Source organism: Notolepis coatsorum, assembly GCF_963971535.1.
Source record: "Notolepis coatsorum genome assembly, chromosome: 4".
Taxonomy (NCBI): domain Eukaryota; kingdom Metazoa; phylum Chordata; class Actinopteri; order Aulopiformes; family Paralepididae; genus Notolepis; species Notolepis coatsorum.
Genome location: NC_140168.1, coordinates 11,714,334 through 11,729,952, shown reverse-complemented (window position 1 = coordinate 11,729,952; position 15,619 = coordinate 11,714,334). Strand labels below are relative to the sequence as shown.

At 46.2% G+C, this 15,619-nt stretch overlaps 1 protein-coding gene across 1 annotated transcript; it reads left to right on the top strand.

The window, feature by feature from the left end:
* The first annotated feature begins 8,256 nt into the window (after positions 1 to 8,256).
* fem1a (fem-1 homolog a) lies at positions 8,257 to 12,703 on the top strand. Its single transcript, XM_084311772.1, has 2 exons — positions 8,257 to 8,889; positions 10,073 to 12,703. The coding sequence occupies exons 1-2, from the start codon at positions 8,468 to 8,470 to the stop codon at positions 11,514 to 11,516; spliced, it is 1,866 nt and encodes a 621-aa protein (XP_084167898.1). The 5' UTR covers positions 8,257 to 8,467; the 3' UTR covers positions 11,517 to 12,703.
* Positions 12,704 to 15,619: the final 2,916 nt, after the last annotated feature.

The following is a 15,619-nucleotide window of genomic DNA, read 5'->3' as shown; positions in this document are numbered from 1 at the left end:
TAAGTAATTGGCTACATCCAGCTTGTCTGTGATGAGCGTGTTGTCCGTCTTTATGTTTATGTTTGAGAACCTGGTTGAGTTTTTTACTGCAGCCTAGTTGATTGTTGAGTAATTTCCAAAGTTCACGTGGTTTATTTTTGTTTTCCTCGGTTTTGTCATTGATGACATTTTTTTTAGCAGTTTTGATCATGGAGTTTACGTCATTTCTTAGTCTGTTTCTTTCTAGTTTGAGTTCAGCCTAACCCTAACTAACCTTACTGTCATGCACTTGTCCTAATAAACTAACCTACACTGTAGCACTCAACACTTTATGAACATTGTTACTGCGACAAAAGTTAAGTTTACTCTATTATTACTAGATCTGGTATGTCATAAATGTCTAGATGTAGCAGTACTGTCTATGTACAAGTTTACTCTATTATTACTAGATCTGGTATGTCATAAATGTCTAGATGTAGCAGTACTGTCTATGTACAAGTTTACTCTATTATTACTAGATCTGGTATGTCATAAATGTCTAGATGTAACATTACTGTCTATGTACCTATGTAAACGAGATGAAAGTTAAGTTGAAAATGGGGGAAGGTAAGTTGAAAATGGGGGATCTATGTAAACTAGCATGGCTTTGTCATTATTCCAATGTACCCAACCCCCCCCCCCACCTCCAATGTACAGCCCCACCCAACCCCACCCCACCTACCCAACCCCCCCCCCCCCCCCACCTCCAATGTACAGCCCCACCCCACCTACCCAACCTCCTCCAATGCACAGTTTCTATGTCAAATGTATATACACTCTTTTTCTGGATTTTTTTAGTATCACAAACAGTACTGTATTTGAAAATCTGGTATGTCATAAATGCAGTGGCGGCTCGCCACTGGTGGCGCTATGGGCGCCGACCCACCTGTTAAATGAGAGAAGAATAAAAAAAAAAAAAACTTTTTTGTTTTTTGTTTTATAGCCCTATAAATAATATAAACATGTTTAAAATGAATAATATTTACTCATTTTAAGTATGTTTGTATTTCCAATGCACAATATAACGTTATTATCTAAATTAAAAAAACAGCGTTTTCATGGGCAGGAAGTGACGTTTTTTTTTATTTTTTCGTATTTCTCGCCCGGGCAAGAAGCGATAGCGCTCTGAGTGCGCGTCACAGTTTGATCGCTGTCTCCGTCACAGCCAATCAGTGCATACGGCGTTGTGCGTTGAAATATGACTATTATGTTGGAATCCGAGCGCGATTTGAAGCGGTCTAGAAAGCAGCGTGAACTTCCGTGAGAATTTCCATAGCCGCATTTCGCGGAGACGCTCTCTGATTGGCCGACGCCAGTATTTTTTTCTATGGCAGAATTTCACAGAGACGATCTCTGATTGGCCGAATCCAATTTCTAATGTTCCAATTCTAGCAAGTTCTAGCTTGGTTCCTGGTACTAGGACTGTTGTTTGTCTTAGAGCGTGCCGTGCTGTGACTGCAAGTTCTTTAGACTGTTAAACTTAGGCACTCTTTCAAAGTTGGTTAAGGTTAGAGTTTGTCTTAGAGCATGGCGATAGAACGCCAGGTAGTTTGCAGTCTGTTCGAGCGGAAATGGACAAAGGAATGTACTTGTTGAGTGTTGTGCTAACGTCGACGAGCTCAGCTGAGCTAACACTTGGCTAACAAGCTATATGGCGGATTATACACGTTTCCTGCCCTGGACGTTTCAACTAAACAGTGAGTCTCTCTCTCTCTCTCTCTAACGTTAGTACTACATGGTACACTGGTTGACGAAACATGGCTTGGTTTCAAAACCAAATTCTCAGCAATACTAAACGACATGGCCCCCCTAAGAACCACCAGGGTAAAAAATCGCGCTGAGCCGTGGATGCACTCCGAAATACTGGCCGCTATGAAAACCAGAGACAAAAAATGCTCTGAGTTTCGTAAAAGTCAGTCAAAGCTTACTAAAAGCACGAGCAGTGAACTCCAAGCCCACGTGACTGAACTCAAACTAGAAAGAAACAGACTAAGAAACGACGTAAACTCCATGATCAAAACTGCAAAAAAGAATTTCATCAATGACAAAACTGAGGAAAACAAAAACAAACCACGTGAACTTTGGAAATTACTCAATAATCAACTAGGATGCAGTAAAAAACTTAAAACCAGATTCTCAAACATAAACATAAAAACGGACAACACGCTCATCACAGACAAGCTGGATGTAGCCAATTACTTAAACATTTTCTTCACAAACATAGCCACAACACTGGTAAACAAACTACCCTCCCACTCAGGGCTTTATGGGGTAGAACACATAGTAGCTTACTACAAAAACCTAGGGGTCCGCAAGGACGACTTCAAGCTGGAAATGGTAACAACAGATGAGGTACTCAATAAACTGAGCGCCCTCCAACCTAACAAGGCCACTGGCCATGACAACATCCCCTCCAAATTCCTCAGAGACTCAGCAGCCGCCATCACACCAATCATCACACACATAATAAACCTCTCCATAAAACAGGGACACGTCCCCAAGGACTTCAAAATTGCGAGGGTGACCCCTCTGCACAAAAAGGGCAGCAAATTAGACCCAGGCAACTACCGCCCTGTTTCTATTCTCACCTCCATCTCGAAAGTCATGGAAAAAATAGTCTACGAACAGGTCGAAAAGTACCTAGCGGAAAAAAATCTAATCTACGAATTCCAATCTGGCTTCAGAACATCCCACTCCACTGACACATGCCTTCTCTATTTGAATGACCACATCAAACAAGAGGTGGACGCAGGCAAATACTGCGGCATGGTCATGCTGGACCTACAAAAGGCCTTTGACACGGTCAATCACTCCATTCTGATTGACAAGCTAAAAGCAATTGGTTTTGATAGTCTATCAGTGAGCTGGATGCAATCCTACCTTGAGGGGAGGGAACAGATGGTGGAGGTAAACGGTACCCTATCCCCCCCCCTCACAGTGAGCTGTGGTGTTCCACAAGGAAGCATACTAGGACCGCTACTGTTCCTAATTTATGCAAATGACATGTCGTCAGCTTGTGACTGCAACTTGTTCCTGTTTGCGGACGACTCAGCCCTGCTGGTCTCTGACAAGAACAAGTTACAGGTTGAAAAAACCCTCAGCTCGGAACTAGGCAGAATCTGCATATGGCTCGCTGATAACAAACTATCATTACACATGGGCAAAACAGAGTCCATTCTCTTCGGTTCAAATAACAAACTCAGCAAGACCGACGGCTTCTCAGTTACAGTGGGTGACAATATTGTCACAAGGAAAGATGAAATTACCTACCTGGGTTCCATCCTAGAGGCTAATCTCTCCTGTGACAAAATGGCATCCAATGTAATAAAAAAAGTCAACCAACGAACTCGATTCTTGTACCGGATCTCCTCTCTGGTAAACAAGAACACCCTGAAGACTCTGGCAGGAGCACTCATTCAGGGGTACTACGACTATGCTTGCACCTCATGGTACCAAAGCACCTCAAAGGCGCTAAAAACAAAATTACAAACATCTCAAAACAAACTGGTCAGACTACTGCTTGACCTTACTCCTAGAACCCACCTCACCCCTGCCCACTTTGACAACCTAGGATGGCTTAGAGTAGACGACAGAGTACAACAACTTGCAATGGGCCTGGTCTACAAGATACACTACACGACCAAGGTACCCATGTACATGTCAAAATACTTCCCAAAGGTCAGTGAATACCACGATCACAACACCAGAGGGAGCTCCACAAATCATGTTAAACCCAGATTCGGCTCAAATAAGGGACTAAACACGTTTCGCAATTATGCCACATCAATGTGGAACGCCCTACCCAAAGCTGTAAAGGAATGTGGATCACTACCCACTTTCAAAACCTCTCTCAAGGGACACCTACGGGAGACTGCAATTCAACACTGGCCCCTGTAAATATCCTAACCCAACCCCCTCCAATGTACAGTCATTTACCTAGTATGGTTTTGTCAATAGTTCAATGTACAATTGTGTTTGTTTGTACAGTGTCTCCCCCCCCCCCCCCCCTCAATGTACAGTGTTACTTGTTTATACAGTGTGCCCCCCGCCCCCCCCCCCCCCCCCCCCCCCCCAACCACCTCCAATGTAAATTACCCAGTATGGTTGTCAATATCCCAATGTACCCAACCCCCCCCACCCAACCTCCTCCAATGTACAGTTTCTACGTCAAATGTATATACTCCCTTTTCTTGACTCCTTCTGTATCACAAACAGTACTGTATTTGCAAATCTGGTATGTCATAAATGTATAGATGTAGCAGTACTGACTATCTGTATGTCATGTATGTCATATATGTCTATATGAATTGAAAATGGGGGACCCTGATGGAAACAAGACAAACGTCTTTCTCAGGTCTGCATCCCCTTAACAATTGTATGTATTGAGCCGTACTGTATTGTACCCATTCTGCAATCTGTTAAATAAAGTTTTCATTCATTCATTCATTCATTCATTCATTCATTCATTCACTAGGCTGGTGCGGGCTAACTGGCTATCGTTCTGGGAGCTAACGTTAGTAGTACTACTAGGCTGGTGCGGGCTAACTGGCTATCGTTCTGTGATTTGTTTACTTGGTAACACGGGTTGCTAAGGAATTTAGGTTCGAGGTTGAAGAAATCTCTCTCTCTCTCTCTCTCTCTCTCTCTCTCTCTCTCTCTCTCTCTCTCTCTCTTCTTAACGTTAACGGTTGTAAATAGTTTTTTTAGGAGCAGTACTACTGCTGGCCATTCATGAAGCGAGACATTGCTGATTGTTTATTTATCGATGGCTCATTGATTTAACTACTGCAGCTCTCTCGGATTGAAAATACGTGGATTATGGCTTGTTCAATATCGTCTATGTTTGAATGAATGAATGAATGAGAACTTTATTAACAGATTGCAGAATGGGTACAATACAGTACGGCTCAATACACACAATTGTTAAGGGGATGCAGACCAGAGAAAGACGTTTGTCTTGTTTACATCAGGGTCCCAGATTTTCGATTCATATCGATAGTTTAATAGCTAGCCTTGGCTCGTTTAACAATATGCAAAATATGTGTACAGCCCTGTACTCATACTGAAGTTATTCTTGGTATATAATAGGTCTGATTGTGTAACGAATCGATTCCACGTCACGCTGTGTGTGAGAGAGAGAAGGAGAGAGGGAGAGATCTGCCTGTGTTTGGAGACGGGCGAGTTTTGTTTCTAACTTTTCTATTTATATTGTGTTTCAAGTTGTGAATTAGAGTCTAGACTATACTTTATTTGACTGGTTGTGTGTTGTTGTAGTAACAGCTGAGCGACTCGTTCATAAGAGCCGATTCATTGCCGTGAGCGTGAGTCGAATCGCTCACGTCTTGCCATGAGTCTTGCGTGGTACAGTACTGTACTGTACATGTTTGCAAAATATTTGGTATAGCGCCCCTAGTGGCGAAGTACCCAGCGGCCGCCACTGCATAAATGTATAGATGTAGCAGTACTGTCTATCTGTATGTCGTGTGTGTCATATGATGAATTGAAAATGGGGGACCCTGATGGAAACAAGACGAAAGTCTTTCTCAGGTCTGCATCCTCTTAACAATTGCATGTATTGAGCTGTACTGTACTGTACAACTGTACCCATTCTGCAATCTGTTAAACTTTTCAATCAATCAATCAATCAACGAGACGAAAGTGAAGTTGAAAATGGTGCGCAGTAGTGCAAATACTTGTCCAGACCACTAATACTTGTCCAGACCACGAAGCCCCGCCTCTCGCAGCCTGGCTCTGCGGCTCTGCAGATACCCCCTATAGACCACTACACTTCCGCGTTACATTGAAATCAAGGAGGAGATTGCGGGGGGGTCAAATGAATGGATGTGGACGAGAGCCGTGATGGAAGTGGTTGCCGATACGGCTGTGGGGGTGCTAGAGACATGATCGAATAGACGTTTATGCGCCTCGCTCTCCTGAACACGGCGTGACCCATAATTAATCGATCAGAACTAAATCGGCAGAGAAAAAGCCCATTTTAAAGCACCTATTCCGCTTGGACATGCGCAGAGTGCCCATGGAGTCTGGACGACGCGAGATGACGCTCAAATGAATGTGGACCGTTCTATCAGAGGGGGGAGCTTCGGTGGCCAGCCGAACAGGATAATGAAAAAATGATCCCACTAAATGGCCAGACGTGTCTTATGGCGACATCTACAATTACCTCATTGAGTCTCCAGGTAGACTAATGTTTATATTTAAGTGCAGCGGTCTGTAGCCACTTACATGACCATCGAAGCTCCCCCCTCTGATGGAACAGTCCACATTCATTCGAGCGTCATCTCGCGTCGTCCAGACTCCATGGGCACTCTGCGCATGTCCAAGCGGAATAGGTGCTTTAAAATGGGCTTTTTCTCTGCCGATTTAGTTCTGATCGATTAGTTATGGGCAGTGGTGCGTTATTGAAATCATCTGGGGTGACACGCACCACGTGCACGCGCGCTCCCGCGAATGCGCATTTAATGTCCCCTCGCTTGGGCACAGACTAAAGACAGTGCCTAATTGCCTCTACGAATGGAATGTAACACATGTCTTCACAACAAGTTAGGTGTGAATGCATCTGAGAACGTATTTAACACACCTGACGACCGGCGCTATTGATATGCAAATAGCGAGTACTTATCATGGGGTGGCACGGAGTGCAACCCCGTCCCATGAAGAACGCATGCCTGGTTATGGGTCACGCCGTGTTCAGGAGAGCGAGGCGCATAAACGTCTATTCGATCATGTCTCTAGCACCCCCACAGCCGTATCGGCAACCACTTACATCACGGCTCTCGTCCACATTCATTCATATGCACCCCCCGCAATCTCCTCCCTGATTTCAGAATCCCGGAAGTGTTACGTGGTCTATCGCCCTCCGCGTCTCTACAATTCGTAGCCGCATTTCTGCAGACCCCTCTCTGATTGGTTGAACTCCATTTTTGCAGACCCCTCCCATTTCTGCAGACCCCTCTCTGATTGGTTGAGCGAAGCCCCTCTCTGATTGGCCCCCCGCATGAGCCGAGACAAGCTCCTCTAGCCAGGAGTCGAAACTCCGTTAACTCCAGAGAGAGAGGCTGAAAACCCACGGTTGTTGCCCGACGGCATGGAAGTATTGATTACGCCATAACGAATCATTAAAAAAATATACCGTTAACTGGAATATGTTGTGTGTGCCTTTACACATGTTGGATAGGATTATGTAATTGGTTTGTATAGCTTCGCGTATAACGTTATTTCGCGTGACTTCACGGTTTATTCACATTTCACAACAGCCAGCGTTCAACTTGTTTACACTCCCCACTTACTGTACAATGTAACATTTAGATTAACCCAGTTGTCTATCTGTATGTCATATGTTACGATGAATTGAAAATGGGGGACCCTGATGTAAACAAGACGAAAGTCTTTCTCTGGGGTCTGCATTCCCTTAACAATTGTATGTATTGAGCTGTACTGTGTACTGTACCCATTCTGCAATCTGTTAATAAAGTTTTCAATCAATTCAATCAATCAATAACTAGACAGTTACAATATAACATTTAGATTAATTAACCCAGTTAATGCCTTAAGAGAGAGAGGCTGGTGGTCAAGTCAAGAGTTATTTGTCACAAGTTGTTTATTTGCATACAAGTGGGGGACCCTGATGTAAACAAGACGATGAATTGAAAATGTCTAGGCCTACCACAAGTTCAAAATCTGGTATGTCATAAATGTCTAAATGTAGCAGTACTGTCCATCTGTCTACCTGTATGTCATATATGTTATCATGAATTGAACATGGGGGACCCTGATGTAAACAAGATGATGAATTGAAAATGTCTAGGCCTACCACAAGTTCAGGGTACGCATCCAGATTAGATTCACATGGCGGAGTACAGGGAAAACGCTCATCATTGCTGACGCGTATTTTAAGATTTGCTGCCATATTAATGTGCGGCATCTTTTTTCTTTTTTTGGCGCGATTTCTTTTTCACCGCGATAACCTTACAACACGTACCTGAGAGGGGCTTTGCTCAAACCAAGCGCGTACCTTAAAAGGGGCTTCGCTCAACCAATCAGAGAGAGGCTTCGCTCAACCAATCAGAGAGGGGTCTGCAGAAATGCGGCTACGAATTGTAGAGACGCATTGCCTCCACCGCTCTTTCAAAACCGGAAGTTCAGAAAGACTACATCTCCCCGAATGCTTTGCGAAAACTGTAAACACCAGAGCTGTCAAACAGCGATACAAACGCCATCTTGACAGCGCCCTCAAAATGGCAGAAAGACGCGATAAAGAAACCAAGCCCAGGACAACAAGATCCCGTATTATTATTATTATTATTTAAAGACTAGTCTCGCCTCTTTTTTTTTTTGCTCACTAAAAACACGTTGTTATGGGGTTGTTGGTCGTCGCCGCCACCGGGGAGAAGAAGAAGAAGACAACAACAACACCACTTAATAAAAGCCTATGAAAATGGACATATCCACGGCGGTGTTCAACGCGGCCAGAGACGGCAAACTGAAACTTATCCAGAAGTTGCTGAGCGACAAGAGCGCCGACGAGCTGGAGGCGCTGGCCGAGGAGAAGACGCAGGGAGGCACCCCTCTGTTGATCGCCTCCCGCTACGGACACTTGGAGGTGGTGGGTTTCCTCCTGGAACACTGCAGAGCCAACGTGGAGCTCGGCGGGTCGGTGAACTTCGACGGCGAGACGATCGAGGGCGCGCCGCCGCTGTGGGCCGGCGCGGCGGCGGGTCACCTGGCCGTGGTGCGCGCGCTGCTGAAGCACGGCGCCCAGGTGAACCACACCACGCTGACCAGCTCCACCCCGCTGAGGGCCGCCTGCTTCGACGGACACCTGGAGATCGTGCGGTACCTGGTGGAACACAGGTTGGTGGTAACACTCACTCACTCATCCCCAACCATGATGAATTGAAAACTGATGTAAACAAGACGAAAGTCTTTCTCTGGTCTGCATCCCCTTAACAATTGTGTGTATTGAGCCGTACTGTATATTGTTGTACCCATTCTGCAATCTGTTATTAATAAAGTTATCAATCAATCAATCAATCAATCAATCCAATGTACAGTCCCCACCCCACCTACCCAACCCCAACCTCCTCCAATGTACAGTTTCTTCCCCCTCAAATGTATAATACTCTCTTTTTTTGTGACTATTTTTGTATCACAAAAAACACCACTGTATTTGTAGATCTGGTATGTCATAAATGTCTAGATGTACTAGCAGTACTGTCTATCTGTATGTCATGTTATTATTATGATGAATTGAAAATGAGGGGACCCTGATGTAAACAAGATGAAAGTTTTTCTCTGGTCTGCATCCCCTTAACAATTGTGTGTATTGAGCCGTACTGTGTATTGTACCCATTCTGCAATCTGTTAATAAAGTTATCAATCAATCAATCCAATGTACAGTCCCCACCCCACCTACCTACCCAACCTCCTCCAATGTACAGTTTCTTCCCCCTCAAATGTATACTCTCTTTTTTTTTTTTACTCTTTTTGTATCACAAACAGTACTGTATTTGTATATCTGGTATGTCATAAATGTATGTAACAGTACTGTCTACCTGTATGTCATAGTTTCTCTCCCACCCACCCACCCCCTCCTAATGTACAGTCTCATCCCCATCTTGTATACTCTCTGTCAGGATCTCTGGGTAACAGTACTGTATATTTGCATATCATGTCACAAATGTAACGGTACTATATATACCTGTATGTCCCTATGCCATAAATGTCATGATGTCATATTATGTTGTGTATGTCATAAATGAACACTATGAATTGAAAATGGGGGACCCTGATGTAAACAAGACAAACATCTTTCTCTGGTCTGCATCCCCTTAACAATAATGTGTGTATTGAGCCGTACTGTGTATTGTACCCATTCTGCAATCTGTTAATAAAGTTATCAATCAATCAATCCAATGTACAGTCCTCACCCCACCCCACCTACCCAACCCCAACCTCCTCCAATGTACAGTTTCTTCTGTATTGTACCCATTGTGCAATCTGTTAATAAAGTTTTCATTCATTCATTCATTCACAGAGCTGACATGGAGGTAGCCAACCGCCACGGCCACACCTGCCTCATGATCTCCTGCTACAAGGGCCACAAGGAGATCGCCAAGTTCCTCCTGGAGCGCGGCGCCGACGTCAACCGCAAGAGCGTCAAAGGCAACACCGCTCTCCACGACTGCGCCGAGTCCGGCAGCCTGGACATCATGAAGATGCTGCTGAAGTGCAACGCTCGCATGGAGCGGGACGGCTACGGGATGACCCCGCTCCTCGCCGCCAGCGTGACGGGTCACACCAACATAGTCGAGTACCTCGCCCATCAGCCGCGCGCGTCGAGGGAAGAGCGCGTCGACGCGCTCGAACTCCTCGGCGCCACCTTCGTGGATAAGAAACGGGATCTCCTCGGGGCGATGAAATACTGGCGCAGGGCGATGGAGCTGAGGCAACCGGGCGAAAAAGCCGGACTGCTGGCCAAGCCCACGCCGGGACCCCCTATCCCCGCCTACGACTGCGCCCGGGAGGTGAGCACGGCGGAGGAGCTGGAGGCTCTGATCACCGACCCGGACGAGATGCGGATGCAGGCGCTGCTGGTCCGCGAGCGCATCCTGGGCCCCTCGCACCCCGACACCTCCTACTACATCCGCTACCGGGGAGCGGTGTACGCCGACTCGGGCAACTTCGAACGCTGCATCGGCCTGTGGAAGTACGCCCTGGACATGCAGCAGAGCAACCTGGACCCCCTGAGCCCCATGACGGCCTCCAGCTTCCTGTCCTTCGCCGAGCTCTTCTCCTTCGTCCTCCAGGACCGCGCCAAGGGCACGCTGGCCACGCGCGTCACCTTCCACGACCTGATGGGCGTGCTGGCGAAGAGCGTGCGCGAGGTGGAGCGCGCCGTGGCCCAGCGGGACAACCCGCCGGAGGCGCCGCAGTTCACCAAGGCGCTGTCCATCATCCTCCACCTGGTCTTCCTGCTGGAGAAGCTGGAGTGCAGCCCGGAGCAGGAGCACCAGAAGAAGCAGACGGTGTACCGCCTGCTGAAGCTGAACCCGCGCGGCCGCGCCGGCTTCACGCCGCTCCACATGGCCGTGGACAAGGACACCACGTCCGTGGGCCGCTACCCGGTGGGCCGCTTCCCCTCGCGCGCCGTGGCCTCGCTGCTGCTGGAGTGCGGCGCCGACGTGGACTCGCGCGACTGCGACAACAACACGCCGGTGCACGTCGCCGCCAGCAACGGGTGCCCCGAGATCATGGCGCTGCTGGTGGGCGCCGGGGCCCACTTCGACGCCACCAACGCGCAGCGGAAGACGGCCTACGAGCTCTTGGACGAGCAGAGCACCGCCGGCGGGCAGCCGGCCCTCTACCCGCTGAACTATGTCACCCTTCAGTGCCTGGCGGCGCGCGCCATCGAGAGGCACAGGCTGCCCTACAAGGGGCTCATCTCGGAGGAGATGGAGGCGTTCATTGAGCTGCACTGACCCCCCTCCCCCCCTCCGACCAGGCAACCCTTGAACTTGTCCTCCTCCACCCTCTCCACTCTCCACTCAAACTACCCGTATATGACCTACCTCCACCGTACCCTACCCCCCCGCCCCCCTCCCAACACCACCAACTATGATTCCCGTTGTCTTTCTCTCCAGACCTGTTACCTCCTCGTCACCCCTCTCTCCCACTTTAATTCCCCCCCCCCCTCCCCTTCTGCCCCTCAAAACCGGACCCCACCAACTCTCCCTGCCTCAGATCCAACCACAGGAATATAAACCGGTCTCTCCGTGGGCTTAAATCTGTGGCTGAGATCGGGTCAGTTGTCTCTTTTATGTTATCTATTGTTAAAGTCATGGACACTTTTAAAGTGATGATCATGCTAGGTTTCTGTTGCAATTGGAGGCCGGGTGAAAGTTTAGACTGCATTTTTCCTTTACCGTTCTGCTTTTAATCCCGATCAAAAGGGAGGCTTCTTACAGTACGGCAGTGCCTGTATGTATTTGGTGGTGGCTGGCTTTGTGTGAAAGGCAGGTTTTTTATTGTCACTATAGAAAATTATGATCAGAATAGCCGGTTAACTTGCATGAGAGAACGAAGAGTGAATAGCTTATTTATTGGATTGTTGCCCCAAGTTTATAAATAAAACGACAAACAAACAAACCAAAAAAAAGAATCCGTTTTGAACAAAACTAAACCCCAACGCACGCTTGGCTGCCTGATATTTCCACGCTCATCTATTAACACCAATTTAGCATCGTTTTGAACACGCCACTGACGAAGCGTCTGTTGACACGGGAACGGTTGAACCAACGGTGCCAAATATCACCCACAGAGATACCTACCCCTTTTCAAAATCTGAGCCGGCAACAAAGTGAATAGCATTTGAACCCTTTCACTACCACACATTTACATTGAGTCATTTAGCTAAACGCCTTTATCCAAAGCGACTTACAAGTTCTGTACGACAACTCAGGAAGGGCACAACTCTATCAGCTGAGTAACAATGTTCATCAAAGTGTTGAGTGCTGTAGGTTAGTTTATTAGGACAAGTGCATGACGGTAAAGTTAGTTAGGGTTAGATTTGAATAATATATATATATTTTTAGATTTTTTTTGTTCACTACCACACTACGGAAGGTTAACCCTTTCACTACCACACTACGGAAGGTTAACCCTTTCACTACCACACTACAGAAGGTTGACCCTTTCACTGCCACACTACAGACGGTTAGTGGAAGGGTTAACCTTCTGTAGTGTGGTGGTTGTGAAAGGGTTAACCATTTGTCATCTTGACAGTGAAAGGGTTAACCTTCTGTATTGTTGCAGTGAAAGGGTTAACGTCTAATTACATTTACATTACATATTACAAGGCCTACCGGGTGGTACGGTCTATTATTCTACATCGACATCCTGTGATGTTCTCAAGAGACACAACCACTGCAGCTGCTTTGTCGACGAGAAAATAGGCTCGATCTGTGTCGTCATGGACTCGTAGCTTTCTTGGATTTTTAACCCTACATCCACCGATTACAACTATCCTATTCAATTGTAGCGCGCTAACGGTTATGTATGAGCTGGAAAAGCTGCTTCCGGCGTCTTATATCTTTTCAAAGTCACGGAAGAATCCGCTGCTGCTGCTGCTGCTGCTGCTGCTGCTTCACACGGAGGTCTCCATCCACTGTCTTGAGAGGCGGCGCTCCGGGCTTTGTCTCTCTAGGGGGCGTCGTCGGGGGGTTGTTCATGTTTACAACAAGCGGACCTGTCTAAAGATGATTGTGTGACTTGAACTGCTTTTGCATGGGTTCTTCTTCTCTCGTTGACCTCGCCGGTGGTGCAGATCAGAAGGACGGACGGTACGGATGTTTCTCCACAACCACACCTGCTGCATCTAAGTCTTATGATGTTTTGTTTTGTTTTGATCATAATGTCTCAAGTTTTATCATAAATGTTTTTTTTTTTTTTTCTGTTTGTCTGTGTTAAGCACCACCAAATTTAATGCACTTTGAAAAAGCTGGGAATCCTAAAAAGACAACTTTACATCCAGGCTATGAACTGTCTCTCTCTTTCTCTCTGTCTCTCTCTTTCTCTCTGTCTCTCTCTCTCTCTCTCTCTCTCTCTCTCTCTCTCTCTCTCTCTCTCTCTCTCTCTCGACTTGATTGATTGATTTAACTGATAACTTCAGAACAAAACTGTGTTTGAGATACTTGAATAAAATTCAGTATCGCAATAAGAAGAAGTTGGTTTGTGTATTTGTTTGGGTAATTTTAATTTAACATAACATTATTTTCCTGTCCTAATCAAAGTGAACGTTGTGAGTCGCTCGTTTGTGATCTCTATGATAAGTCTAGCCTATAATTTCCAGCAGAGATGGCTACTGGTAAGCTATCTTTAAACCCTTTCACTACCACACTACACAAGGTTAACCTTTCACTACCACACTACAGACGGTTAACCTTTCACTACCACACTACAGACGGTTAAACCATCTGTAGTGGTAGTGAAAAGGTTAACCTCATGTGGTGTGGTTGTGACAGGGTTAACCCTTTGTCGTGTGTGGCAGTGAAAGGGTTAACCTTCTGTATTGTCGCAGTGAAAAGGGGTTTAACCCTTTGGTAGAGAGTGGTAGTGAAAGGGTTAACCTCCGTTAGTGTTCAGAGAAGGGGGAAGTCTCCTCGATGACGTCCTGATCTTTTACCGTAGATCTATAGGTCGGCGGTTGGCCTGGGGGGCGGATATGGAAGGCTCACCAGATGGCTATCCTGACACATAGCTGTGACACGAGTAATAGGGCATCCGTATATTTAGATGGATTGAAAATAGGTGTGACAGCATGACATGTATATACAAGATACAATCTCCCGCTCCACCAGCGCGATACGTACCTGCCTGCCTAGCGCCGCGGCCGGGCAGATTATCCCGCTGGTCGGTGTGTGTGGATGTTGTTACCCCCTTATTTTTGTCCCGCATCAAAGCATAATTCCATCGCATTGGAATATCATTTTACACTGCACAATTTTACACTGTGGCTGAGGTATATACAAACGGTATATATAGAGTCTTAAATCCATTGGCATCATGCTTTTTTTTTTAAACTTGATTTTAGTCTCTGCATGCATAAAGGTTTTGCTTTTTTTGTTGTTGTAAGTATGCACATGCCAAACATGGTCCTCTGCCACTTGTGGGCAAAGGTGAGTGGGGAGGGGGGGGGGGGCTGGGGGGCATGACAGAAACTTGATCTTTCAGCGTCCCCTCCGGTGGTGGACGACGTACACAGTTCCTTTACTCCTCCTTAAAAATTCTAAAGGTAAAAGTATAGAAGTATTTTCTTTTGAATCTACTCGAGTATCAAAAGTATGCATTCTACATGATGTTTGTGTATTCCAGTGCTTGGGACTCGGGAGCATTCAACCCTCGAAACATTGACCTCTAAAGGTGATGTTAAAGTGGTATGTGGTCCAGTTAATGCTGCTCTGATTACGGCCTCTTGAAGTTGAGCAGGGCTTCAAATTTGAAAAATACATAATCTCCATAAATGTTTCACCATGTTTGCTATGCAAAAATATTTTGTCTTCAAAGTAACTAGTAACTGATGGGTTCAGATAAACGTAGTGGGAAAAAAAATATTTCCTTTGAAATGTAGTGGAGTAAAAGTACAAAGTTCCCTAGAATGAAAATAGTACCTCAGAATTTCACTTAAGTAAAAATACTCGGTTACTTTCCACCACTGGGCGTCCCGCACTAAAGTATAAATAGAGTGCAATTAACGTCACTTCTGCGGAGCTGTGGTGGAGACGGGGCCACCTCCCCTGCTATTTTCGGGGCCGTTTGCCCCCCCCCCGGCCCCTCCTCAAATACGGGAATACTGTAAGGCTATACAGGCAGGAGTCACAGGGTAGACCGGCACGAACAGCACCCAGACCCACCCCCACATGACTCTTTCTTCAGGGAGCGAGAAAACAATGTAAAGGCTTGATGTTGGACTGCTGCGCGATGAATCCGGTTTCAATTCCATTTGTTTTAAAGCCATAATTGGAGCCTATACCTTTTTATGAATTAATTGCATCTCTTGTATGCAATCCCTTTATTATTATTATTA